Genomic DNA, 26569 nt, shown 5'->3' with positions numbered 1-26569 from the left:
GCTAGGATATACTTGCCAGGTACTATTGTGTAAATAGTTTTTCTATACTTCCCTTTTTTTCCCTATGGAATAACGATTTTAACCTGTGATGTAACAAAAAAGCTGATTCTGATTCTATGCAGTGAAGAGTCAATACATGTATAGGTCTATGTACAGTAGGCTTCAGACCCCTCTGTACAAAATAACCAACTTGCAAAGGTATTTAGTTTACCACTTTGGCAACGCAAAAGTACCCGGAACAACTTTCGCTGCTGCAGCAAGGAGGTGGAGCCAGCAAAAGTTAAGAAACTTTCAACTTTTTTCTGCTGCTCTGTGGTGAGAATACGTGGCAGACCAACCAGAAGCACGTGGTGGTTTGAGTTTGTGAGATTACATATCTGCTATTGTCGAGACATGTATCTTGCAATGGGTCTGGTCCACAAGATTCAATACAGCACCAAGATACCCATGTACCTGGCTAAATACTTCCTTAATGTCAACGAAGTCCACACCCATAATACCAGAGGGAGCGCAACTAACCATGTGCAACCCAGATTCGGCACAAACAAGGGACTCTTATTATTTTCGCGCCTATGCCACCAAACTGTGGAACGCCCTGTTTTTTGAGTGGTGTAAACCACTCCTACAACTGGCTTTGTTAGTCTGTGCAGAAAAAATGAGCATGGTTGCTATGTTCACCCTGTTCACCCGGGTGTGATTTCATTACGTCAGACATGATTTCATTACGTCAGACATGCTTTCATTACGTCAGACAGGCTATATAAGACCTTACACCACTCAGTTCACACGGGTGTGATTTTTTTGCTATATAGAGTATATTTGTACGTCTCTAATTGTTATGATGAATTGGACATGGTGGGCCCTATTGTAAACAAGAGTAATGCTTTATGGTGTCGTCCACAGTTAACAGTTTTGTTTTGAGTTGTGCTTGAAATGTACTGTAATTCTCCAATCTGTTAATAAATTCATCAATCAATCAATCAATCAATGTAGAAGAATTATGAAAGATTTTGAATAATTGTGAAAATGTTAAACACAAAAACTTTTCAGATGGCGGGGTCTTCGGTCATGTATATAAATTAGGGGGCTTCTTGATTTTTGGTAACCACTGGGATAGGGTACAGAACAGAGAAACATGCATATTGGCAGGTGAGTTTAGACAGTACTTGGTTTAGACTAGTCATTGGTTAGACCAGTCATTAGTCCTACAACTACAACCTATCTCAAACCCTCACCCTAAACCTAACCTCACACGGGGCAGCACACCTAAACCTAACCTTAACCCATGTCTAACCAATGACTAGTCTAAACTAAGTATGCACCCCAGGACAAGGCTGGTGAGGCCACACAAGACAGGCGACATCTGTTTCATAAAACCACAATACAGAAAGGTAGATTACAGGCAGATACCCACAGAATGTGTCAATTCATAAAGTCCAGACTCAGAGCAAGGCCAGGAGTCTATGTGCTTCAACTTTATATTAATTCATTTAAAAATACATGTTGGACCCTAAAAATAAAACCCTTTCACACTCAACATAATAATAATAATAATAATAATGGATTTTATTTATAACGCACTTTACATTCCATGGAATCTCAAAGTGCTACAGCAAAATAAAAGCAGAAGAAACAACACACCAATAAAAACATCTAATAAAACAGGAACATTTAAAACATAAGGAACATTTAAAACATAAGGGCAAGGCTATAAAAATGGCCTTGCCATTTCTTCTTATTGCATTTTAATGTTTTTTTTTTCTTCTTCTTCTATAGGATAGCATATTAAGAAATAATTGCAATATAGTTTTCTACATGGGGATTACTGTTTTGGCTGCATGCTTCCCCACAGTCATAAACATGTATCAACAGCCAGGCGATTCAAAACAATCCATAAAGATGTTGATACAGTTCACAGCTTGACAGTCACAGTGGAATATCATTAATAACTTGCCTTCAACGGTAGTGTGTGCTTTTGCATTTCATGGCTAACACTGTGTGTAAATAAAAGATATGCATAAAGCTATTGTTTGACAACATTCATGGCCAATCGAATAGCGACAATCTCCTTTGCATTGCACAAACTTTTTTCACAAACCTTTCTCAGTGAAAAGTCAGTGGTTGCCAAACATTTCCATGTCAAGGACCCCCTTGACATGGTCCCACATTGGCCAATTTCAGATGAGTGAGTGGTGTGGGCCACACCACTCACCCCCCATATGAACATTGGGGGTGTGGAGGGGGTCGCGAGACATGGCCAAAGCATTTCTGCAGGTCCCCAGCCAAAAAAGATTGAGAACCCCTGCCCCACCACTCCACACACTCTTGCCCAACCCCCATACTCCTCATCATCAAAAAAAGAAAAAGAAACTCACAGTTGTAACCCATTTTTCACCTGCGGCCAATTGCCTAAACTGTAACCCTGGGAGCTACTCTCCCTCTGCCAACATGAGGAGAGCCCCGAACTGAGCTCATGCTTCCTCTAATGCATGATGAGTGAGCAGGCCGCTTCTTATCACCTCTAGTTTCCCCAGTAGGAAGTAGCGTTGAATAACATGTTCAAAGTAACTAGTTATTTTCCCCTCCATCAGGTTCCCTGGCTGACCAGGGGGAGGCAATATAGAGACCAGGATTACTGCATGTGTTTGTGAGGGTTCCTACCCTAGGCGACACGGCGAGAACATGCAAACTCCACACATAAAGGCCCTTGGCTTGGTATGGCCGCTGATGACACGGAGGAGAGAACACACACCCCTGCGCCCAAAGCGTCCCCATCTTCGAAGTAGAACTTTCTTATCTGTAAAAGCCACCCCCATATTACCAAGCAGTTAGCGCCCCCATAGCCTCCGCCCCCGTCTTCCATACCCCCTAAAAGGCCTTACATGCAGCATCGGAAACGAGTGTAGGAAACTTTCAGAACCTGATGGACGGACACATTGACTTCAATTGCATTCTGTCCAACTTCAGGCTAGTGACGAATCTGCCAAATGGAATTGCTGGGACCAATAATGTGACATGGTTATCTTGTCCTTCTTTACATAACCTTGGATCAACCGGGGAAATTTCCAGTCGCTCTCCTGAGCCACTGGTCCACTGCTGCCCCCAAGTGGTCATGCAACACATTGATATAGGTCCAGCACCTTGAGCATCAAGTTTCACTACAGAAGTATACTGTATCAGAAAGGCGGAAACAGTGGATCTCCATCTATGATCATTTGGGTTGAGACACGTTTATAGTCAGGTCAACACTATAGTGAGAAATAAGCTGAATGATGAACTGGGATATTTAAATATCTCTGTTGGTAATGGTAACTCAATCACCTTTGGTACCTGCATCTCATTACAAAACGTGGATCACATTGAGATGAGAAATTGAAATGGAATCATGCATATTATGCTCACAGATATGCATACACAAACAACAGATGTTGAATCATCTGCTCTTATGGGTGCCTGTGTGATAACTACCACAGGTTTGAGACATAAGCAGTTCTGTAATCACTGGAAATAAAAGGTAGTTCAAAATCATGCTGATGTATTTTCCCTGCTACTGAACCTGTCAAAGTAATGTTTGTTGTTGAAAGTTAGTAATAATTATAATCAATGTTTTTTCTACTGGCCAATATTATCATCTGCCCCCATATCCAGGACTATGAAGGCCTTAATTACAAGTAACAGTATAGACCAATTTGTTGATTCATCATGAGTTTATTGTAAATATATACTACATAACTTTAATTAGTTGCACAAAGTCTGTTGGTCCCATGCAAAACATTTGTATCAAAAAGCTGAACTTTGCTCAGTAGAACCAGTTATGTGCCATGCTTTTGGGTTATAAAGGATCATCAATCATCATTAATCTAGGGCTAGGCAACTGGATTATTTCCTCTTTCATGCAACATTGTACATTGAGCTGCACTCCTGTCAATGTGAGACATTTCCAACTATTCCAATCATGCTTAAACAATGTCTTCATCTGTGAATGAATCCAAATAGAGCAGGTATGATGATGCAGGCTTAAAACCAACCATCACCTTGAAGAAGAGCAATGCAACACCAAGTTTAAGGTACTGTTTGTACAGTTCACAGCTAGAACATCCATTAGGCAAACCAAGGCAATCCCATGGTACTGACGTTGGGTTACTGGATAAAGATGAACTGTATCAATGGGATCGTATCAACAAAAAACGACATAAGGTCCTGGATCATCTGGGCTATAGAGGTGACGGGGTAACAATATATTTATAATTCCAAGTCACCTCTCTCTCTCTCTCTCTGTAGATTACATTTTGATTCACTGATTAAGTATGACTACAAGCTCACTAACCCAAATCATTCTAGTGTCAAGGTTCGCCTTCTTTCAGTGTACGTTATGCCACTCTCAAGTAACGTTTATCTGAAGAAAAAGCTTCAACTTTTCAACATACATAGGCCTATAGATACATTCTGTATTTCAATGAATGAGCCATCAATTCTTCATCCACCGAATATATCTACAGTATTATTCATGTTTTAAGCAGTTCGTACAGTAAATTCCCATCAAATAAAATTTAAATAATAAAAGTATGTGTGTGTGTGAGAGAGAGATATTTAGGGGTTTCATGTTGAAAGACGAATCTTATTGTATGAATTATGGGTGCAAAAAATATAAAAGATTCTACAAAGACAAATATCGCTTTCCAAGAGCTAATACAAAGTTAAGAATGAAACTCTGATTTTCTTTTTTGTAAAGGCTTGACTGATGTCAAAAGTGTGTTTGACCAGCAGTCACAAGCATTCATCAAAGCTCAATTCAACTCCAGCTTCTCAAAGGACATACATGTAGATGTATATGATTTCAAACCATAGTCATCAAATGAAAAAATGATTAAATAGAACCAAACCACAATCAAGTGCAAACCTAAATTGGTCAAAAGACGATCCACATTCTGTAATAAATGCTAGATCACAAGAAACACAAATGTGTGAAATCAAATTTCCAAAACACAGCAGCTAACTCTTTAGTACACAAAAAATATAAAGAAAACCATGCAAACACAGAATGAAAAAGCTTTATTTACCTAAACAGGGAATGTAATCAAGCCTCTCTGCAAACAACAAATAAATGTCTCAAAAATAACTTAACAGGCTTTCGACCACTGTTTGTACTAATATAAGTCCAACTGCTACTTACTAGTGCCAGCATAATCTTGCTCTTTTTATGTCGTAAAAAAATTACTTAATGCTACTTACCATTAAATAACATAAAAGATTATGGGGGGTGAGAGATCTATTTTGTTCTCTTCTACAATGTAATTTGAGAACAAGCTATTGATTGTATCAGTGCATTCAATTCATACATTGTCTGACCAGCATTGTGACCTGGCTCTGCTCACTGCTCAAACCAAAGAGGCAGTGTGACCGTATCCCTTTTACAATACCGTACCGTTTCTTTACAGTTGTGAGATTTGAGAGTTAAAGATAACTGCAATTTGTTCATAGAGACAAACAAAAAGAAAATACCAGTCCATTTATCAGTGGCGTGCACAGACATTTAGAGGGGCAGGTGCTCAAGTGAAAAAAGGGCACCTTGTGCAGCGCATTGGACCGGCTGTTTGCCTTAATAGTGGCAGAGATTTATTCGATTTTGGGGCCTAAATAATATATTAGAAGCTTTTTTTATCAAGAATTGATCAATGTCACCATGGTCCACATACTGTACAGTGTACACTTACACTGTACAAAGATTTTTATTTTTTCATTTTTTCAAAAGAGCACATTGCTGAAAAGGGCAGGGGGTGCTCTAGCACCCCCTAGTGTCTATCTGTGCACGCCACTGCCATTTATATTGTGCAGTACATGAGCAATCAATATAACCCAGGAAACAATCCAAAAACCAGATCAACTACCAAAAAGAAAAAAGAAAATCCCAAAACAAAAATACTGCCAGGGTAACTCTGGGCCCTGATTTCAACAAGCAAACATGGTTTCATTGGCCAGGCAGGTATGCGTTTGTCTTCGGAGAAGTTCTCTTCTGTCCGCTGGTAACTCGTTTTGACATTGTTGGGTCTTTTTTTCCTTTCCTTTTGGTTTTGTTTTGTTTTCACTCCGCTAGATCAGATGTGGCCATCTGGTCCGGCTTACTCCACCTTGCTGTAGTCCTCCACATGGCCCAGCACTTTCTTCCTCTGTCGCACCATGTGGAAGTAAAGCTGGGGAAACACTGGAGCAAAAGACGGCAAAAATGGTTGTTCAATTTGACATCAAACTATTCTGTCCCGTCCCCCCATTTTCTCCCATTTTAAATATTGCAAATTCCCCATGTGTAGTGTTGTCCCTGTCACTACCAATCCCCCACAGTTGACATGACTGCCGTATGCATTTCTGATAAATATGGAGTTACTAGCTGCTTCTTTGCACCGACAAGGAGCAGGTTCACTGGAAAGTGGAATGTTCATCTTCCCCATTTCCCCTCCTGCCTGAACAAGCACAAACCAGTAGACGCTAATGCAGCAAAAAGGATACAATCCTCTGCCGGCTTCCGACCCAGCACCAATGCCAGTTGTGTACATCGGAGCGCAAGCAATGTTGTTGTAAATATGACCCAGGTCTCTGCAATGTGTTAAGACGTCTCTAGCATGTGGAGTCTATAAAGATGACTTTTCACGACTGTTTTCAGTTTTGTGTGTGAAGGCTAGGGTAACTATCCCTCTTTCCCCATAACGGGATTACAGTTTTTCAAGAAACAAAGTGTGGTGATTGACAGTTTGCCGGGAAGCATAAAATACTGAAGGGCTGAATCTGTTGAGCCACTTACGTGGAATGTACGAAACCATGGTGAGGATGAGGAACGTGTGGTAGCAAAAGGAGAAGTTGTACTTATTGGGGAGAGTGACCGAGTACAGCCCCGTCTTCTGCACATATGGCAGTGCTGCGTAGATAGTCAGCAGCTCCCCCGTCACCCCCATAGGATACAGCATAAAGAAAAAGGTGTACCTGTAGCATAGAGGAGAGATTCAAGTATAATTATATTACTTCCATTTCATGGATATAGGCAATGCAATAGGAGTTAACGCCTTCCTAAACGTCAACGCCGTCCACAATCACAATTCACAACACCAGAGGGAGTTCCATAAATCACGTTCAACCCAGATTCGGTTCAAACAAGGACGGTGCTAAATTAATTTCTCTCCTATGCAAACAAAATGTGGAACGCCCTACCAAAAGTCATAAAAGGAATGTGATAACAAACTGTTAATAAAGTTTTCAATCAAACACCTTTGATCTACCCATCATATATCTGTCTCCGAGAGCAGAAAGCAAAGTGAAAGTCAAGGAGACATGAAGCATTAGTATTCTGTTACCTAGCAACAAAGCAGGTCTCTTGCTTATGGGGAGAGGCATCAATTGGAACCAGTAAATCAGTGTGCCCAGCTATTTACAGCTTCAGAGCCCATTTCAAGGTGACACAGGACTCCATCGTGTTTGTGCAGATAGCATAGCATCTAACCAAAACATTTGCGGGAGGCCCGCCGACCACCCGAGCCATGATTTCTTCTACCGCGACTAGTGACGGGACAGCGATGGGTTAGAAACAGATTTTGGTTAGATATTGAGATCAGTGATTTAGATTCAGATATATTAGCGTTAGAAAGAAGATTTTTCCTCCCGTCTGCTATAATGGAGGGGGGGAACTTTTTATGACGCACCAAACGGGAAATGATGTCGAAAGTTGTACAGCAGGCGCTCCAGACTGTAGTGTAGTGTATCACTCGCTGATATCAAGAAATTCATTCTCCGTCTTTTTACTAATCTAGTAGGCTTCAAAAGACAGAGATCTCTGTTCTGTGCAATTAAGGTTGTGTTGGTTATTGAGCATGTAGATTTAATACATTATTGACATACAAGATATTCATGTTGGAAAGCTTGTTTGCTGTCAGCAGTTGTCCAATCTATGGAACAAAAGTGACAGATATTGTTGAAATAGCACCATAGATGGGACTATAATTTTCAACATTATATCATGGATTTCAATGTCAATCTGAAACATGTGTCTAGTGCTGATAAGAACAAAACTGATAAAACACCATCTCAGTGGCTTCCCTACCTGGCCCATTTAATGAGGTAGGGCAGATGGTTGAGCAGACTGAATGTGTAGAAGGAGTAGCGGATAATCTCTGTGACGGTCCAGGCTGTTACAAACAGCAGCACGCTGTCCTCACTCTGCACCTGGAGACAGACATGCACATGGTAGTGGAGAGAGAGCACAGGCAGAAGAATGAGCTCACATTACATTATACAGCAGCTCATCAAAGATCAAGTTTATAGCAATTAAGGTATTTAGCAGGCGTTCTTATCCAAAGCAACTCACAAAGTGCAAGGTCAGAGTCAGACTAAGCACCATGAACACACCAAGGCAAGGACACATGTCTCAAGGGTGCAAGACATGAAGTTAATTGTGATGCAAATGTCAGTGTCGACTGGCACATACACTGTACACACTCAACAACAATATAAATGCAAACACTAACACAGTTACTGTACACACGTACACACACACACACACACACACACACACACACACACACACACACACACACACACACACACACACACACACACACACACACACACACACACACACACACACACACACACACACACACACACACACACACACACACACACACACACACACACACACACACACACACACACACACAATATAAAAACACACAATTTAAAACCAAAAATGCACTTGACATGCATTTAAAAATGCATTTTATATCCTCAGTAATGCTTTAAGCATACACTCCTGCAACATTTCAGAGGCTGAGCAAGGCTATCTTACAGTACTTCACTTCCACTTCTCTTCAGTCTATAAACAGGGCAAATAATACAACATGTAATCATTTTGAAACTGTGTACCACAGATAGCTAGCTAACAGTATTTTGTCATTCAGTACAACAGCAAAAACAAATACCTTGGAAAGTGTCAGAAACAGAAGATACAATGTGTGTGTGTGTGTGTGTGTGTGTGTGTGTGTGTGTGTGTGTGTGTGTGTGTGTGTGTGTGTGTGTGTGTGTGTGTGTGTGTGTGTGTGTGTGTGTGTGTGACGTGTGCATTGAACTTAGGGGAAAAACAGCCTTACCTCTCTGACACTATGTGTCACAGCCCAGGTGAGGAAGACCCGTGACAAGACCTGGAAGCCAGTCAACACCACAGAGGACGGCACGATTCCTACAACACAGCAACAACATTCAGACTAGGAAGAGCAGGAGGCAACTCATACACTTTTACTTCAAAATGAATGACGGAACAATTAATACTGTACACATTCCAAGGACAGGTTACTAGAGAATGGTATTGTCCACTTTAATACTACACAGGTAATTGTGCTTGCTAAAGAACTGGACAGTAGTTTATCTAACAAAATTTTTTGATCAATGAACCCCCACAATATTGCTTTGATTAAATACTGGTATAGTAGCCTGGCCAGTAGAGGGTAGCTCTGAGCAGTGTTTGTGAACATGCATGTGTATCAGACATGGTATCAGAGCAACAGTGTGCATGATCTGTGTGAGAGAGTCTGCTGGGAGAGAAAGACTTTTTTCTTTTTCTTCAGAGGAAAGGTCAGCTAGCTTTAGCTTAAAATCCCTGATAATGAAGGGAATGGACTGTGAACCCATTGCGCCAACAGTACACAGAGGCTCAGCCTCTTATCACATTAACACTGTCTCAGCCAACAAATTGACTCATATCTCTCTGATCTATCATCTAACCCATGTTGGTCCACTCTACGCTACTCTACCCTCTGGCCGCAACATCGTCACCGAACAACAGGATAAAGGTCCCTGCACACCGAGTGCGTTTTTCCATCGGTTTTCCGAAAAACGTGTCCAGTGTGCAACCACCTTAAATGTAGAGTGTACAGGCCTTAGTGCCTTACTAACACTATTAGTATACCAGGTAATCATCACATTAGCGTCTTTTCACTCCTGTGAGTCTGTTTATCTGTTTATCTGTGCATAACAGCTCCGGCACCATTGAACCTGAACGGCGTGAAACTTTGCATGCTCATGTCCACCAGTGGGCCAAGGAAGAACCTCTGCCACAAGTTGTTCAAATTGGCCTCATGGTGGCACAAAAACATGGCCTTTTGGTCTAGAACTCTTGAACCGTAGGGAGATTAGATTCCTTGGATAATGAGTCATGACACAACTTTGACACCATTTTGCTTTTTTTTGCCAAGCAACATGTTGCTACTACTCTAGCCAGCGGAGGGGAGAGGGAGGGGTGCCGTAGCCTAAGCTTGTAGAGAGAGGGAGATATAACGCACAGATGGAGCCATGGAGGGCTTAATGGAATTATTAATTAATTGTACAGTTCTATTAGCATCGATCAAAGAATGGGCAACAATAAGTGATATAGGGAACGAATGAATGCTAGGGGGTGAGGTAGAGTCTGAAGAATACATCATTCGTTCGTTGTTCGCTAAAGCCTGATTTATATTTTGTGACTTGTCGTATGACCGTGTCGCTCACCAAAAACTCTACAAGCTTTTAGATTAGCTATTTTTGGTAAATTGCACCATCGTACGACGGATTATAAATTAAGCACAAGTGACTTTCACTAAAAAGCAAAGGAGGGAGGGTTGAGGGAGACTCACCAACAGCGCAGTGCAATATCTGTGAAGGAAAAAGAAAACTATAAGCATGCAACTGGGAGACAAACCGACATAAAGCCTAAGTAGTTCCAAGGTAGTCACACTGAATTTACAATAAACAATAAATATATTATTTCACAGTCTGACTTCATTGTAGGGATTTCTTTTTTGTATATACAATATATGCTCCAGTGGCTACTTGCTAACTTATTACTGCATGGGATCAGCTATTTTCTACCATGAATACAGGCGTGCCTAGAGATTTTGACTTGCCCTGGTCAGTGGTCACATAAAGATTGAATAATGCTGCTTTAGACTGCACACTTCAACACAGTGGATGGAACCAGTGGATATTTCACTCTGGGACTTTTCAAATCACAGATTTGAGGCATCATTAACCTTTGCTTTAGTGACATTTCTGGACCATTCATATAGAAGATCCTTCAAACATGTAATCTATTGCTATTTAGATCACTTCAAATACTCTTGACTTAATCTTAAAATAACTAATAACTGAAAATAGCCAACCTACAAGCATGTAGATCTGCTATTTTCGCTGTGCAACATGCTTTCATAGAAAACATGCTGGCTTTTATGGAATCCGAATGACTGAAATCAGTCATGGCGACTGAGAACTTTAATCCATGTGATAGTACATGTGTACAGAGACGACAGATTCTGTCTGAACTGTCCGTAACTCACCTCCAACAAGGCCCCAGTCTGAAAGAACTTCAGTGGCTTCTCTATGGAGTAATAGAGGCCATGGTAGCTGCCTCTGGCTAGGTATGCCCTGACCAGGCCCACAGCTATCACCAGCCACCTACCAGAAAAAAAACATTCAGATGTTATTTAAAAGAAAAAGAAAAGAGCGTTCACCACTGGCACAAAATGTTCCATTTGGCAATTTGGCAAGACAAAGTTTACTGTATTTACCCATAGTCAGAGCCATGGTCAGACCCAGGATCTTATGTCTTGAATTCCAGTGACAGCCTATCTAAACGTCCTGCTACTGCAAAACGAATATACCCCATCAGTTGTTTTGTCTTACATGTCTTCTGATGACTAAACCACCCCTTGCAGGAAAAACCTTTACCACATCATCAGTCAGAAATCTTAAAACAAGAGTAAGCTACACGGTGTAGCTTACCTGACAGGCAACATTTTTCATGTTGCCTTGTCAGGCTGTCACAACAAGGTGATATCAGAACTTTCTAACTAGCATGACTATTGACTATTGAGATTGAGAACATGCAGGATCTGCCTCGCCATTTAATTCTTAAAATACAGCCACTGTCTGAACAATGATTAGCAGTTGAAAGTAGCATATACTTTGTATGCATCATTGTGCTCAATACAGAGAAGCTACTGTGGCCAGAGAGGATACAATAATGTGACCTAACTGGTTCGAGCTATCTCGTTGGTGCCAAAACAACGCCTACTATTCAATTGTGCAATAAGCTACGTTATGTAGCCTATCAGGGCAAAAGACATACCTCTCATTCCAAGGTACAAGCCAATTTGGAATTGAGAAATGTAGTGTAAATCTTGCAAAACATAACCTTGGCTAGCCTAAGAGTCTAAATCTTAGGTTCACCCTTGGCCATGGTGACCTGACCTAAGAACCCCCCCCTCACACTGACAGCCTGTCAGTGTATAATGCGTGCTCACAATCTTATGACAATTGACACATAATGACAGAGCTATTTAAATGCAAGTATGATAAGAAAAATGTGAAAAATGTGGTGTGTAGAGTAGACACAGTTATTTAGCCCACTCCGTCAGCCAGCCATGACAATGGAGTGAATGGACCCATTTGCACTCAAGTATTTGACAACTGCACACTGTCTGGTGGAGGTGGAGCCGAAAAGGCCCCAAAACAATGACAGTTCTGTCGTTACAACGTTGTTATTCTGCATAATATAGGTATGCACCTTCAGAGACGCTTACACAAACACGACATGACGTAAAACAAAATCAAGAAATTATAGAAATCCTTCAAGAATGCTGTTGAATGTGACAGGAGGTCGCATCATCCCATGAGTCTTGATCGTTCATTCAGGCACACTCACTCACGCAGCACACATACCATGGAGCGCACACTGGTCTACATACCCAGCTGTCATAACGACGTTATAAATAACCAGATAGGCCGTTGCCAGAGCACCTGGTCCCCTCTTTTTCTTCGGGGCCACATCACTGTGGGCGGCTGTTTTGCTGGTCCCCATAGCAGGTGCTGACATGACTCGATGACTGCAACCCTGAGCTGTTGTTGGTCCTCCTGGCCGTCCTGGCTGGCTGGCTGAAGACGACGAGTGCGCCGAATCAGGAAATGACAGGCTCAAAGCGGCCTCGCAGCACGATATGGGACTATCTCCGTGACGAGCGCCGCCTCCTGCCACAGCTAGCTCACAGCATGCAACAACTCGAGCTGTATTAGTAGCCTCCTTCTTCTATAATCTAGTAACACACGTCAGTGAGTCGACAGTACTGCGCCGCCGCGTCGGTGATTATTATGCATTTTTATAGCACATTAAAGTCACATTTCAATTGTGTCGATTAATGGAGAAACAAAGCATTTCATGTGATCAAAAGAAAACCATCGTAACCAACCAGCCCAGTGTCACAATTTCCCCCCTATTCCACTAGATGTCAGTCTTGCATTAGGCATTATTGGAAGCAATACCAACGAATAAAGATAGAAATGGTTCGTCACTGATGGTGGATGACTTGCACGACCCTCGCCAAAAACAAACAGAAAGAATATTTGCACACTCTGTTCACTTATTTTCAACATTAAAAAATCGAAACCCTCTGATCGAAAGTATAAACACACTTCTGTTTTTTTGTGAAGTCACTAGTGTTTATCCTTGTCAAAATTACACACGTCCGATTGTCAGTGACGTCGCTGCCTGACCCTTGTTTTGGTTTTCACTGTCTAGTTTCCGGAAGAGCAACTGGTAGAGTTTGATGGACAAGGAAGAGATATTCATAACAACATTACAGTATTGACGATAATCATTGACGTTTTTTTTGTATTTAAAGCCTCCAACTGTTTTTAAAACCGCAAATATGCCTTTATTTGCCCAGAATCCATTTGACCAAGATGTTGGTAAGTGAACACTTCTGCGTTTTTATAACGTTAGCCCCTTAGCTTTTGAGATAGCTTAGCTTTGATTGCTAGCAGCAGCACTGGTGTTTTTGGACAACACAAACAACTGTGGTGGCTATGCTGACTGTCACGGTATCACCCTGGTATCCCTTTATAAATTACTGCTTGTCAAAACGACCAACAGCTCCCTTCAAATATGTCATTAGCTAACGTTTGCTAACTTTAGCCTGTCAACTATAGCTAAATGAACAGTTCTAGATCTCAACTAGCCCTGAAACATGACTGTCATAGTATATAGTACGAGCGTCATGTGAACCATGGCTAGATCTTAACCATCCCGCTGCTTACATAAATTATTGGGGTGTTGATTCACTTTAAGGGTGATTTCTAAATAATTAAGTTCAGATATATATCGGCAGGACATTTGGCTTTGTTTCTGGGCCACTGAGGCTGTCCAGGTGCTTGGCTCGGGTTACGTATTGATTTCCATATGATGACATCATTGACATGATGCAAATGTCTGTTCTCATATCACTCTCTGGAAGAGCATGAGGTCTTTGTGTCAGGTTTTGGTAAGAGATAAAAGCAGACATTTCGTGCTGGCTCTCTGAATGCTACATTAGGATGATAACAAAGTCTGACTGCCTGCAGTTTATAATACATTTCAGTAAACAAGCAGTCCACCAAAGGCTTTGATTCATGGTAAAAGAAATTAGGCAAAGATGTTATTATACTCTTGAAAAACACTGGTCTGTTCGAAAGACAGTAGCCATGAAAACATTTTCTTATTGTACCAACCATACTGTGTGTATCCCCATCTAAACATTTCCAGAGAAAGCAACCAACGAAACCAACACAATAGATGACTGGGGTCTCATTATGGACATCTGTGATAAAGTTGGAACAACACCAAATGGGTAAGCTGGAAGAAGGTTGTATATTAACATTTTGTTAACATATTAACAGCGCTGGTATTCACACCACAAATAAAACCTTACGCTTATTGAAGGGTAATGTTTTATTTGTGGTGTAATTTGGTATTTGGTAGGTAATGACCAACCAAAATAGAGTTGCAGTGTTGAGATGGCACTTTTTCAGAGTTTACTGTCTGAACTGTAGGAATACATTTATATTACATATATTGCAGAGCAGCAGTGTTTTTTGATGAGGAATATACAATTGTGTAGTGATTTGTGGCTGCTAATGTTTTGTTATCAATCATACAGAGCAAAGGATTGCCTCAGATCCACTATGAAGAGAGTCAACCACAAGGTGCCTCACGTAGCCATGCAGGCCCTCACTGTGAGTTTTGTATTTCTTGTATTTCTTTTATGGTGTTATGAACGGGGATGGGAATCAAAAATCACATACTGTATAGGCCCAGTACTAAATCGGCTTTGAGGTGAAGCTATTCCTTTGATTCTTGCTTGCACACTGCAAATAATGCTAAGGGACATGTGCTCTCTGCAGTCATGCATGGTGGAATAGAAACATGTTTTTATTAAAGTTTATCATAACAAACTGGACCACAGTAGTGTTTGTGTTGTAATACTTTCATAATACCGGTTGTGAGGAAAGAGTATTGACTATTGGTTGGGATCAGGGCCCGCTGCAGTGGTGTCTGATCAGAACTAAACCAAAGATGTCTGCCTTAGTGTGGGGTTTATGGATAGCTTCAGGCGCTACAGCAGCCAGTCATACTAAGTATAGTTTCAGAGGGCAGTGTTGGAGAGTCCACTGAGTTCTATAGAACATGCAACGTTACAAAATCCAACATGGATATTTTTTATAAAAAGAAAAGTCAACTTCCTGTATCTAGTTTACAGACAAGTGCATCTGTTACCTCAGATAAAATCTAACGTTGAAAGTTGAAACAGCCAGTTGAAACATGTCACAGCTCACATTTGGTACATTTATATAACATTGATGCTTCATTCACAAACTGCACGCCTATAACACAAACCTACTGTTTATATAGCTACAGGCGGCAATGAAAAGCTACACCATTTATTAAACCCCGTCTTTTTTTAACTTGGAAAGGAAAACCTAAATGTTGTAATACTGTTGTCATTTAAATTTTCCTCTCATTTCATTGCTTTTAGATAACACTTAACATCCATCGTTATCAATATCAACACACAAAAAGCAACAAACTCCAACTATGAAGTCACATTGGCATTTAGTGGTTAGCTTGCTTTGTCTCCAAAAAGATTTACATTTTTATTCCCTATTACACCAATCAATTACAAACACTGGGGGAATGATTTATTTTCTTCTCCTTTTTATTTTTTTAATTTGACTGTAAAGGACTGAATGTCCATGTATGCAGCTGAGTTGTCATCCAGCAAAGAAAGGGCACATTTCAGTAGTTCCAGAGACATTCCTTGTCAAACCAAGGCAGAAACTGTTCCATCTAAAACTGCGATAGCTAGTTGGAAAATAACCTAGGATTACTCTGAAGGCTCATACATAGTCTGGATTTTCGGTGGTTAGGTGACCACCGAACTACAACATGACGTCACGAGCCGCGGTGAAGAGCAAACCACCGCCACCGCTCCAGCCCTTCTCTCTGTTTTTACTCACCACCGCTCAACGTTATTTCAGCTCCGGTGGTCAGCTCACCACCGGAGCGGTGGTCACCTCACCACCGAAAATCCAGACTATGAATAGGCCTTGAGTCACCATGAGTATGTTGTCACATGGCCTACTTTACTGTCATACCCCCTCTCTCATTCAGACCATAACAGCCCTATTGTCAGAATCTTCTTTCATTCTTAACCCATGCCTCTTTCCTCTATTACAGATTTTATTTTTTAAATGCATAAAAAATACCTTAATACACATCTATTGTATTTAACTCAGTACAGTACAGTAGATCAAAAAGTCAGTCATATCTTTTTTTCCATTCTTTTTTCCTCCCATGTCATGTAAATCTTAACACTTTTATCTTTTCTAGTTGCTGGGAGCCTGTGTCTCAAACAGTGGCAAAATATTCCACTTAGAAATCTGCTCGAGAGAGTTTTCCAGTGAAGTACGGAACGTGCTGAGCAGGGTATGAAATGAATGCATATAAGAATTACAGTAAATCTTTCTTTAAATCTCTAGCATGCTGTTGCCCGTCTCTTAAACATAAACATTCACGAACAAATACGCTAATGTTAATGTACCTCTACTTCCATCCTGTCCAGGCTCACCCTAAAGTGTGTGAGAAACTGAAAGCTCTCCTGGTGGAGTGTGCAGAGAACTTTCAGAAGGATCCACAGCTTAGCCTCGTCAGCGCTACCATCAAGTCCCTGAAAGAAGAGGGCATCAGCTTCCCCGCAGCAGGTTCACAGGTATAAGGACACCCATTAGTACATCCATTGATTTGAAGATGATATTTCACCCTCCTCACATCTGGATTATGTTTTGCTAAACTTTTTAGTTAACCCATTAAAACCTAACCTAAGATTTCTGAAAACCTTCAAATTCGTATTCAAAATTGTAAAAAGGTAATGCTACATGTATAGCAACAACTAATGAGGCATAGAGGTAGCTCCTGGATTGAAAGGTATAACAAACGTATAGGTTACAACTTGTCTAAATGAGTTAAGATATTTGACATCACCAGGAGAGGAGAACAAAATCAGCCTGTCAAAATTCGATAGCATTCAGGGAAATTTGAATTTGAGCAAGTCATCTCAGAGTTTTGCACTTTGTAAACTCTGTGATAATTTAAATCCCCCTTTTCCTACAACCAGTTGTGTAATTTTGTCACTGCTGACCCCTACTGGTTGGTCGTCGGACTGGTAGGTTCTATGGGTGTATTGAAACCACATGCCTCCTCCGATCGAAGCGCCTACCGCTTTTACCCTGCCAGTGAGGACCCTCACCAGGAGATGGTTTTGCATGTGGAGGAACTCTATTTTTCACAGTTCAACACCCCTGCTGACATACACCTTGACCAACATGTATGTGTTGCCATCACTAGTGCAGTGACAAACAACTCCTTCCCCATGTGGCTTCCCTCCTGCAAACATGGGCAATTGTTTGTTGGAATGCCCATGGTCTCCGTGCTCATAAGCAGGAACTTTAACCGTGTACCACCTGCACGCCCATAATTCCCCTTCACATCTCAAAAATCTGGTAGGGTGTCTGCTATCAGCAGCTCTCAGCCTTTGCTCAAGTGAAGTGACAGATCTCTTTCACATTTCCTTTTCATGGTGTTTGCTCTGCCGTGGTCACAGTTCCGACCCACAGACCACATTAACCAAATAGGCGTGTGCGTGCGTGCGTGTGCCTAAGGCCCTCAGCCATGTGTTGCCAATATAAAAGTCCAGGCAAGGTGGAGCTCTTCTGTCTGTGTTTGTAAGGCAAGGGCTTACAATGTAATTTCCTCCCCACATACTGCATTTTGTGCAATTCCCTGAATCTTGACGTGATGTGCACGGATCTGAATGTCATTGCCCAGCTAACCCATTGCTGTTTATATGTTCACCTTCTTTCTGATAACTACATACATTACAGTGTGTCAAAACAATGGAGATGCACAACATTGAAATTATGAGTAATATACGATCTCTGATTATTTGCAGGGTCATATTGGCCGATACCGATAAATTACATTATTATATTTATATTGAACTCATTGCTTTATTTTGCTTGTGAAAGTAGATGGTAACTAAGTAGGTGGTTGTTGTGATAACTAAATTGTATTTTGTTGCCAGTATCATCCACATGACCTTTTTACCAGTATATATTTTAACACTAAAGCTGTAGTACCTCATATGAACTACAGGTGGCATCACATTCATGTGTATCTATCTCTGTAGCGCTGCTCAGACTTCACTTGCAGCTTCTCAGTCCATGACTCCATGCCTACAGAATAACCACATTATTATTCTTGAACATAGGGGTTCAGTGGTCCAAAGGTCAGCACTCCTGCTGTGGCCAAAGCCTCTGGTGACGATGACCTTGCCAAAGGTAGGGCATGATCTCCATCACTAAACACAGCACAGTCAATCTATCATTTTTCTAAAGATTAATATCATATTTGCTGCATGAATGTATATTCTCTCTGGTTCTTTTTGTGTAGATGTTGATTGACATCCTATTTCTTTCCTTTCCTTGCCTTTATTTTTCTTCGTTTTCCCTTGATGCCCTACCCGCTCAATCACATATTCTTTTCTTTCCTTGTTGTCGCTTCGTTCTCTTCTCTTCCTGCTCTGGCCTCCTCAGCCATCGAGCTCTCCTTGCAGGAGCAGAAGCTAGAGACACGGCCACTGGTGGTGAGCGCTGACCCCCCTTTCAACACCAACGGTGGTGGGGGGAAGGAGGCTAGGAAGGTGCGGGCACTCTATGACTTCGAGGCGGCCGAGGACAATGAGCTGACCTTCAAGGCTGGCGAGCTCATTTTGGTTTTGGACGACAGGTAAATGCAAGAATGGAACATGGCGGAAACAGACTTAATATTCCTGATGAGTAGAGACTTGCACTCATTCTCTTTCTTTTGAGATTTGGTGTTTACACAGTCATAGAACAAAATCTTATAGCGAGAAATATACAATGCAGTAAACAAAAAAATATTCTATTTTATCAACACTTGTTTTCCGAGGCGACAGCGTTGCACTGGATGCACCTGGCATAAAATAATGGAATACTTTCATTACTGTAAGCAATGAAATCCTTCGTTTTGTTGTTATTTTTGGGTCAATTTAGTAGCCGTGTAATAAGTAGGATAATCAATGGAGAGTGGGTCATTATTGAGAAATGAAACCCCTTCAGTCTGATTATAGACGGTAAGACCACCTCTGCTATCGTGTTGGGGTCCAATCACCGTGCCAGGGTTTATTCCTCAATAATGACCCGCTCCCCATCGATTATCCCTTGCATAAATCCCTTCGGGGTGATTAGACCGCTCTGCTTAATTCGTATCAGGGTTTATTCACATTGTCAGGGTTTATTTATCAATAATGCCCAGCTCACTGTCCTTTGCAATACCACCCAGCTAAGCCAGACATGTAACCAACAGATTTTAGCTTTCCATTATGTTTTTTCTGTTGAGAATGAGTGTACTTCTAACCGTGTCTGTATGTGTATACACAGTGACCCAAACTGGTGGAAAGGAGAGAACCACAGAGGAGTGGGCCTCTTTCCCTCTAACTTTGTGACAACCAACCTGAATGCCGAACCAGAGGCTGGTAAGATCTCCTATATTATAGCCCAAAATTAAATAAAGCACCGTTTGACACATACACTGTCAGTTCAGTACCCGTTGGTGTACTGTAGGTATGCTAGTCCTGCATGTTCCTTCTGCCCATAGACTTAACTGGGACACATTTGTTTCAGAGCTGTTAAATAATTCAGCCTTTCCGTCCACAGTGACACATGCTGAAATGACAGTGTCTACTGAGGAGACCAGCCTAGAAACCAAAGTAGAACCAGAGCCTGTCTTCATTGATGAGGTACAACATCTGCACAAGATGGAACAGTGCTATTATTACAGTATAAAGCAGTACAGGCCAGTTATCCTGAAGACTGTATAATTAAGTCTGTGTCTCACTCTTAATTTCCTTACGCCTTTTTGCTTTGTTCTATCTTCATTATCCCACTTGCACACATCTACAATTACACACACACACACACACACACACACACACACACAGGGGTTTCCGCGTAAAAGAGAGCTTGTAACTCACTGGGATTTCACCTGTATAAATAAAGGTTAATATCAGAGAGTAATGTACATTTTTGCAGTTTACACTGGATTTTTCTATGCTCACTCTTCTTTTCTTCCTCTTCAGGAAAAGATGGACAGAACGTTAGCAATGCTGCAGAACGCAGATCCTGCTGATGCAGCTCCTGATAGCACAGAGTTGGTCCAACTGGAAGGTACAGGCTCTTAACGCTGGTGTAAATCTAGTGCCACTGGCACTGACTGTCCTTGGCTCTTGGGCATGTCTCAGCAGCACTGTTCTGTTGGTTTCTTTGTAAACTAACCCCATCTCCAACTGTAAATGTGTTTGATTATACAGGTGCCTGCGAGCAGATGAACCCGATGATTGATGAACAACTACAAGAGATTGACAGGTGAGGTAATATGTTGTACTTGAAGATGGCATGGAGAGGAAAAAGACACTTATGAGAATCATAATTATAGCCTACAGACTAATTGTGATACTCATCTAGGTCTGGCAGCTAGCTGTATTTCAAAATATTTGAATTGTTTTAAAGGCAGGAAGAATCTGATATCCTCACGTAAGACCTCCATGTATGTTGTCATGAAAATCTTTGACTCTCTGAAGACGGAACTTGAATCAAAACGATAGTCTGTAATCCCATAACATACTATTTTACTATTCAGCTCAGTTAACCAGGCACTAAGCTGAAGCACAGGGCATTGCGAGGTATTACTGAACCATCTTCCATTTCATAAAATTCCAAAGCTTTTAACTGTTTCCACGCCAAAAAACATAGCCTCCGTTATTTGTCGGGAAGCGACACTGCCAAAATGCGTAGCCTACGTTTATTCAGTTGTATAAATGTGTTTGATTCGATCTAGTGGAAAGGATACTCACATTGGCTTCGGATGGCTATCTGTTGTTAGCTTAGACAGTGGACTGCGCCATCTTTGATTGTTTAGTCTCTCTGTGCTCTTCTATCAGAATGTAACTGCCAAAACATTATCTACATGTAGAAAGGTTTGGCGGTTCATCTAATTGGCTTCTCATTTTCCATTGTTTTGTATAACACTTTCCATGTGCATATGTGACATCATAGGCAGCACTCTGAGATGTCAGAGTTGAACGTGAAGGTCTTAGAGGCGTTGGAGCTGTACAACAAGCTGATGAACGAGGCTCCGTTCTACTCGGCCTACTCCAAGATGCAGCCGCAAGCACTCTACGCACCACCCACCTCAGCTGTACCCATGCAGGTCAGACAGATGCAAACACCACTAGTTATTTTTTTATTTTTTTTAGTTTGTGGCCTTCGCCTTTATTTTTTTTATTTTTTTGGAGGGACAGACAGTAGGTTGACAGGAAATGGGGAGAGATATGGGGGGATGACATGCAGTAAAGGCCGTCGGGATCGGGAGTCGAACCCGCGGCACACTGCCAGACTGGATTACCAGCCAATGTGCCTGGACCGCTGAGCACAAGTTATTTTTATGTCCTGGAGAGGGCAGACATAATTTTTTACATAGAGCAGAGACTTTGAAGCTCTGGGCCGTGAGAATATTGCAAGATGAAGTCTCCAAATAAAAAGGCTTTTAATTCACATATAACATTAATATTAAAAATATGTAAAGGTTTATTTAGAACCTTGTTTTCATTGTGATACTGATGATAAATAGGAACTATACTAGCGTATACTATTCTAGTTCTGTAGAAACTGGACATCGTTTTTCTCATGTCATCACACTTCGGTCCAAGCTAATTACCACAACCCCCCACCACAGAGTGAGAACGCCACACTCTCACACCGAACTCCATCCATTGATCCACTGACCTATGTATTGATATGTTGACCTGTATATTGATCAGGTTTTTTTTTTTCTTTGCATGCTCAATTATCTTTTCAGACAGGAAAAGGACACACAAGGATAAAATCAGTCAGGTTGCGAGTGACCATATGTGCCACATTGTGGTGGAGCATTCTCTTAAAAGAAATGAAAACAACGATAGTGGCATTCAGTTAGATAGCCGTTATTATTATTATTACTATTACTATTTTGTGGCTGTCTGGATTTTGATGGCAGGGCAGTTTTCTCAGTAGTGATTGATGTCACCGTCTCCACCCTGGAGACTTTGAAGAAAAGAAGGGAAAAACAAAACATAAACTTCTGCAATCAGGCTAGAGCAGTGCTTTATTTTGTCTGTCCTCTAGTGCAGACAAAATAGACAGTATCATACCAACACATTCATTGTTCTCACTGCCAAGGTGTTTGTCTTTTGGTCAGCCTATAATTTCTTGCGCTTGGAAAAGATAATGTTCCAACAATCCCATTTGTTTGGTATTCGCTATAGTAACAATAATAGTCATTATTTCTAATGAAACCTTAAACAAGACATCTTTGCCTCCTTCTCCATGACGCTCTCAGGGCTACCCAGGCCAGGCTCCTGGTTCTTACCTGCCCCAGCCCCCTCAAGCCCAGACCTACAGCCTGCCCAATGACCAGCCTGGGCCCCTACAGTCAATGCCTCCCAATATCTCGGCGCCACACAGTAGTCAGCACGCACAGGCTACCTACATGAGGTACAGTATTTTCAATAATTTACAAGATCTGACAGTTTTGAGAAGGAAAGTAAAGCCTGGTTTCAGTAAATTGGTTCCAATCAAATGTTATCACATGTTTGTGTCCGGGTAGCTCTGTCAGTAGAGCTTTCGCCTTTGGACCACATGGTTCATGGGTTCGATCCCGGGCACCGCCAACTCAGCGTATGAGTAGCACGGCCAGGGTGCAGCAAGTTGTGCGGGAAGTACTGGGAGCTGATGGTGGTGTTGCGCTCCACCTCAGCAATCCATTTGCCAGGGGTTTTAGCGCATTGTAACAGGGACAGACTCCCGCGTGTTACCGGCTGATACCGATAATAAGCCACTCCCGACCTACTTCTTCTTGTGTGTCTGCCTGCTTAAATAATGTTTTGGATTGATTCAACATTAATTTACTATAAGCAAAAAGCATGTATTGTAATGTAACATGTTACATGATTAGGACCTAACCTTAATTTTCTTCACAGCGGTGGGATGAACGCTCAGTACATGAGCCAAGCTGCTCCACCTGCTTACCCACACCAGATGGGTGTGGCCATGGACATGTCGGCCTATCAGAGTGTTAATTCCAACATGACTCCTGTCTCCTATCCAATGGTGGCTCCCTCTCACCCAGCACCTCCTCAGCAGCAGCAGCAGGCGGCCTACTATCAGCAGCCTCTGTTGTAAAGCTCTGCCTGACAACAAACCTGAGATGAATACCTAATTCACATCCTTCAATTTGTTGTGGTTTTGCAAAAAAAAGATCTAGCCTGCCTTGTGTGTGGGGAAATCGGGTTAGGACCACCCCACCCACTGGTCATCTTTTGTGCCTGACAGGCCAAACCACAGCAAGTAAGATATCTGAGGCGTGAATGTAACGAAGGTCTACCGTGGAATCTAAACCTAGATCATGTTGTGTCCACATGTAATATTGTTATTTTCCTGCATTTTGAGTGTGATCTTTCCTCAGCCTTCTTCCCCTCTTTACTGACTGGCAATGAAGGTGCGCAACGGTCTTCACACAGACCAAAGGTTTGTCGTATACTATAGGAAACACTGGCTAACCACAGATGGAAGGCCATGCGTTGAGTGAATGTTGTCTTATACTAAAGAGTTGGGCGTTCATTGTTTTTTTCTTTTAGGCAACATGTTGCTTCCAACGGGGTGATTTTAGTTTTTAATGACCATCAGATTTTTTTAAACGTTTATCATGTTTGAACTTGTCAGCTGTGTGGAAGTGAAGTTCATTTGAAGGAGGGCCAGTAATATTTCTCTTTCCTGGTATTTAGTTTGCCAGCCTTCTAAGCAAGCGCAACTAAGACATTGAGACAAGTGGATTTTAATGTGTCTGATTGGTGCGATAGCCAACGAAGCCAACACAATCCAAGCCAGGGCACAGGTGTTCACTTCAGGACAAGGTGCGAAAGATTGACTATATTCAGATAGTGGCAATTTTGTGTCTCATTAAATTATGATACAAAGGGCCCCTTGTGTCACATTGAATTATGACACATAGGGCCCTATCTTGCGTGGCGCCTTATGCCTAATCTCATTGGGCATTTTGTATTATTTTGAAAACCTTTTAAAATACTGAAAATAGCTCTGAGTTTTGCGGCCCTATGCTCCACCTAGGAGCCTACAGGAATAAGTCAAGTCAAGCTCTGAGCTTGTAGATCGGCTATTTTCACTATTTAAAAATAAGTTTAGGCATAGGGATAAGGCGCATAACAGCAAAATGGCCATTGTGTGAATATGGTCGACTGGGAAGGTAGTAGACCGTAGTTTCATTCGCAACACCAGCATCTGTCTCACAGCTGATCTTTATATGGTCTGAGTTTCCAAATCTTAATCTGAAGTACATAGTTATTTTCAAATATGTATATTCAGTAACATTTTATGAATGGATATTATGGGACTAGTTTCTCATGAACTCGCTGCCTTGCAACTCAATGTTTTGGGGGCTTGTGTGAGACATGAGAAATCCTTTTTGTGTGTCTGTCTGCCTTCCCATGTGGTCTTGTATCGAAGGGAAATTGCTCGCTCCATGCTACTCCTCCAAGGCCTAGGTTAGGGCACCATAATAGGAGATAATTCATAAAGTTTAAATTTGATGGTGTAAGAGAGAGCATTTTCTGGCCTGGCTGACTCTTGCCACTTGTAGTCCCAACAGTTTGTAGTGTTTAGATTAAAATACCTTTGTTTGTTGTCTCCATGGGACATACATGGGGTGTCATTTTCATTCAATGTAACCTGGTTGTCTATGAAGATCAGTTAAGTACATAATTTCATGTTTTCAGTTTCATTATGCAGGTGCAAATATTGATCTGTTGCATGGCTCTACCTTTTTAATTGTCAAACTTGTAAATGATATCACCTGTACATTTATTTGTATATTATTTGGTACATTATAAATGCTTGGGATAAACACCCAATATTTTCATGTTGTAAGAATGTATAATGCATATTTTCCCTCTTACTGTCAAGAAGATTCTGTTTCAAAATCCAAGCGAAATGCAAACGGATAAAAAAACAAATCAAATTGTGATTCGAATGAGAAACTCATGAATGATACAAAGAGACAGTTGCTAGAGATCTGATAGATTAAATAAAAAAACTTCAATCTGTGGGTTATAACGGAATGGTTTTGGAATTTGCCATCTGTCTAGTGGGATAGATTAAGATAGGATTCTACCAAGAACTGTAGTTTTCTCCTCTTGCCTCATTTAAAAGGCAATGTATATTAGATGTAAGATATCTGGTTGTGTCAGTGTCAGCATTGCACCTTAACTTTGTAAACATTTATTTACCACTGGATGCCTTGTTTTCTGTAGAAATGAAAACGTGACGTGGGAAAGAACTTTGGGGAACAACTTCTGTCTCTGGAAGCTGCTGTATATCTAGCTGTGTATTTAAAAATATGACAGGGAAATGTCCTGTATCCAGAATTAAAACAAAACTTTTGTAACACAGTATAAAACTAATATTCTTTGAAATGATAAATAAATAAAAATCCTGTGTTCAAAATGGTCTCTGTTCAGTTTTTTCTTTTTAGTTAGGGAAAGAAGATGAGAAGATTTGTGACCAATCTCAATCTGTAATCTAAATATATGCTTACCATTATATCTGATTCAATCTGATTCTTGTAAAAGTGTCTTGAGTATGCATATGAGTAAAAACTGGAAAAAGTGCTCCTTGCAGCACAGGCCTCCTGTTTGTGATGTTTCGACAATGTGTAGCAGTAACTAATGAACTTTGTATTTATTCAAAAATGTGCCTCCTGGTGGTGCTATAATAGGGCAATGTTAAAAGGGTGGCATTGTTGTTCCTCGTAGTACAAATGTGCGTGCACAGTTTCCCCACAATTGGATGCTGCGTTCATGATTTGAGGCATCTTGTTCTAAACGTGACAGTCGTGCAAACTTTAGAGGACAATCGTAGTTAATCAGGAAGGAATATGAACAGAGGTCAATCAAACAGAGGTCATGTGTAGTGATTTGTGAAATTTGCAGTATCAAAAATGTGTTTTACATAAGTCTGCCTCCTGATGGCGCTATAAAAGGCATGTGTGAACTGACTGGCG

General features: G+C 41.2%; 2 protein-coding genes across 2 annotated transcripts; one reads left to right on the top strand and one right to left on the bottom strand.

The window, feature by feature from the left end:
• Positions 1 to 5035: 5035 nt before the first annotated feature.
• hacd2 (3-hydroxyacyl-CoA dehydratase 2) lies at positions 5036 to 13238 on the bottom strand. Its single transcript, XM_079517506.1, has 7 exons — positions 12759 to 13238; positions 11349 to 11466; positions 10650 to 10668; positions 9132 to 9220; positions 8087 to 8208; positions 6797 to 6975; positions 5036 to 6202 (listed from the first exon to the last, which is right to left on the bottom strand). Exons 1-7 carry the CDS (start codon positions 12884 to 12886, stop codon positions 6120 to 6122), a joined length of 738 nt encoding a protein of 245 aa, XP_079373632.1. The 5' UTR covers positions 12887 to 13238; the 3' UTR covers positions 5036 to 6119.
• A 142-nt stretch (positions 13239 to 13380) lies between these two features.
• Positions 13381 to 26013, top strand: stam2 (signal transducing adaptor molecule (SH3 domain and ITAM motif) 2). Its single transcript, XM_079517492.1, has 14 exons — positions 13381 to 13755; positions 14588 to 14672; positions 14982 to 15057; positions 16712 to 16807; positions 16944 to 17090; positions 18648 to 18717; positions 18973 to 19165; positions 19840 to 19934; positions 20116 to 20198; positions 20538 to 20625; positions 20769 to 20823; positions 21514 to 21667; positions 22835 to 22989; positions 23475 to 26013. Exons 1-14 carry the CDS (start codon positions 13716 to 13718, stop codon positions 23674 to 23676), a joined length of 1539 nt encoding a protein of 512 aa, XP_079373618.1. The 5' UTR covers positions 13381 to 13715; the 3' UTR covers positions 23677 to 26013.
• The last annotated feature ends 556 nt before the right edge of the window (positions 26014 to 26569 follow it).

The sequence above is a fragment of the Electrona antarctica genome, assembly GCF_951216825.1.
Source record: "Electrona antarctica genome assembly, chromosome: 13".
NCBI classification, from domain to species: domain Eukaryota; kingdom Metazoa; phylum Chordata; class Actinopteri; order Myctophiformes; family Myctophidae; genus Electrona; species Electrona antarctica.
Note: the sequence above shows the minus strand (reverse complement) of the source record. Positions and strands in the feature narration are given on the sequence as shown.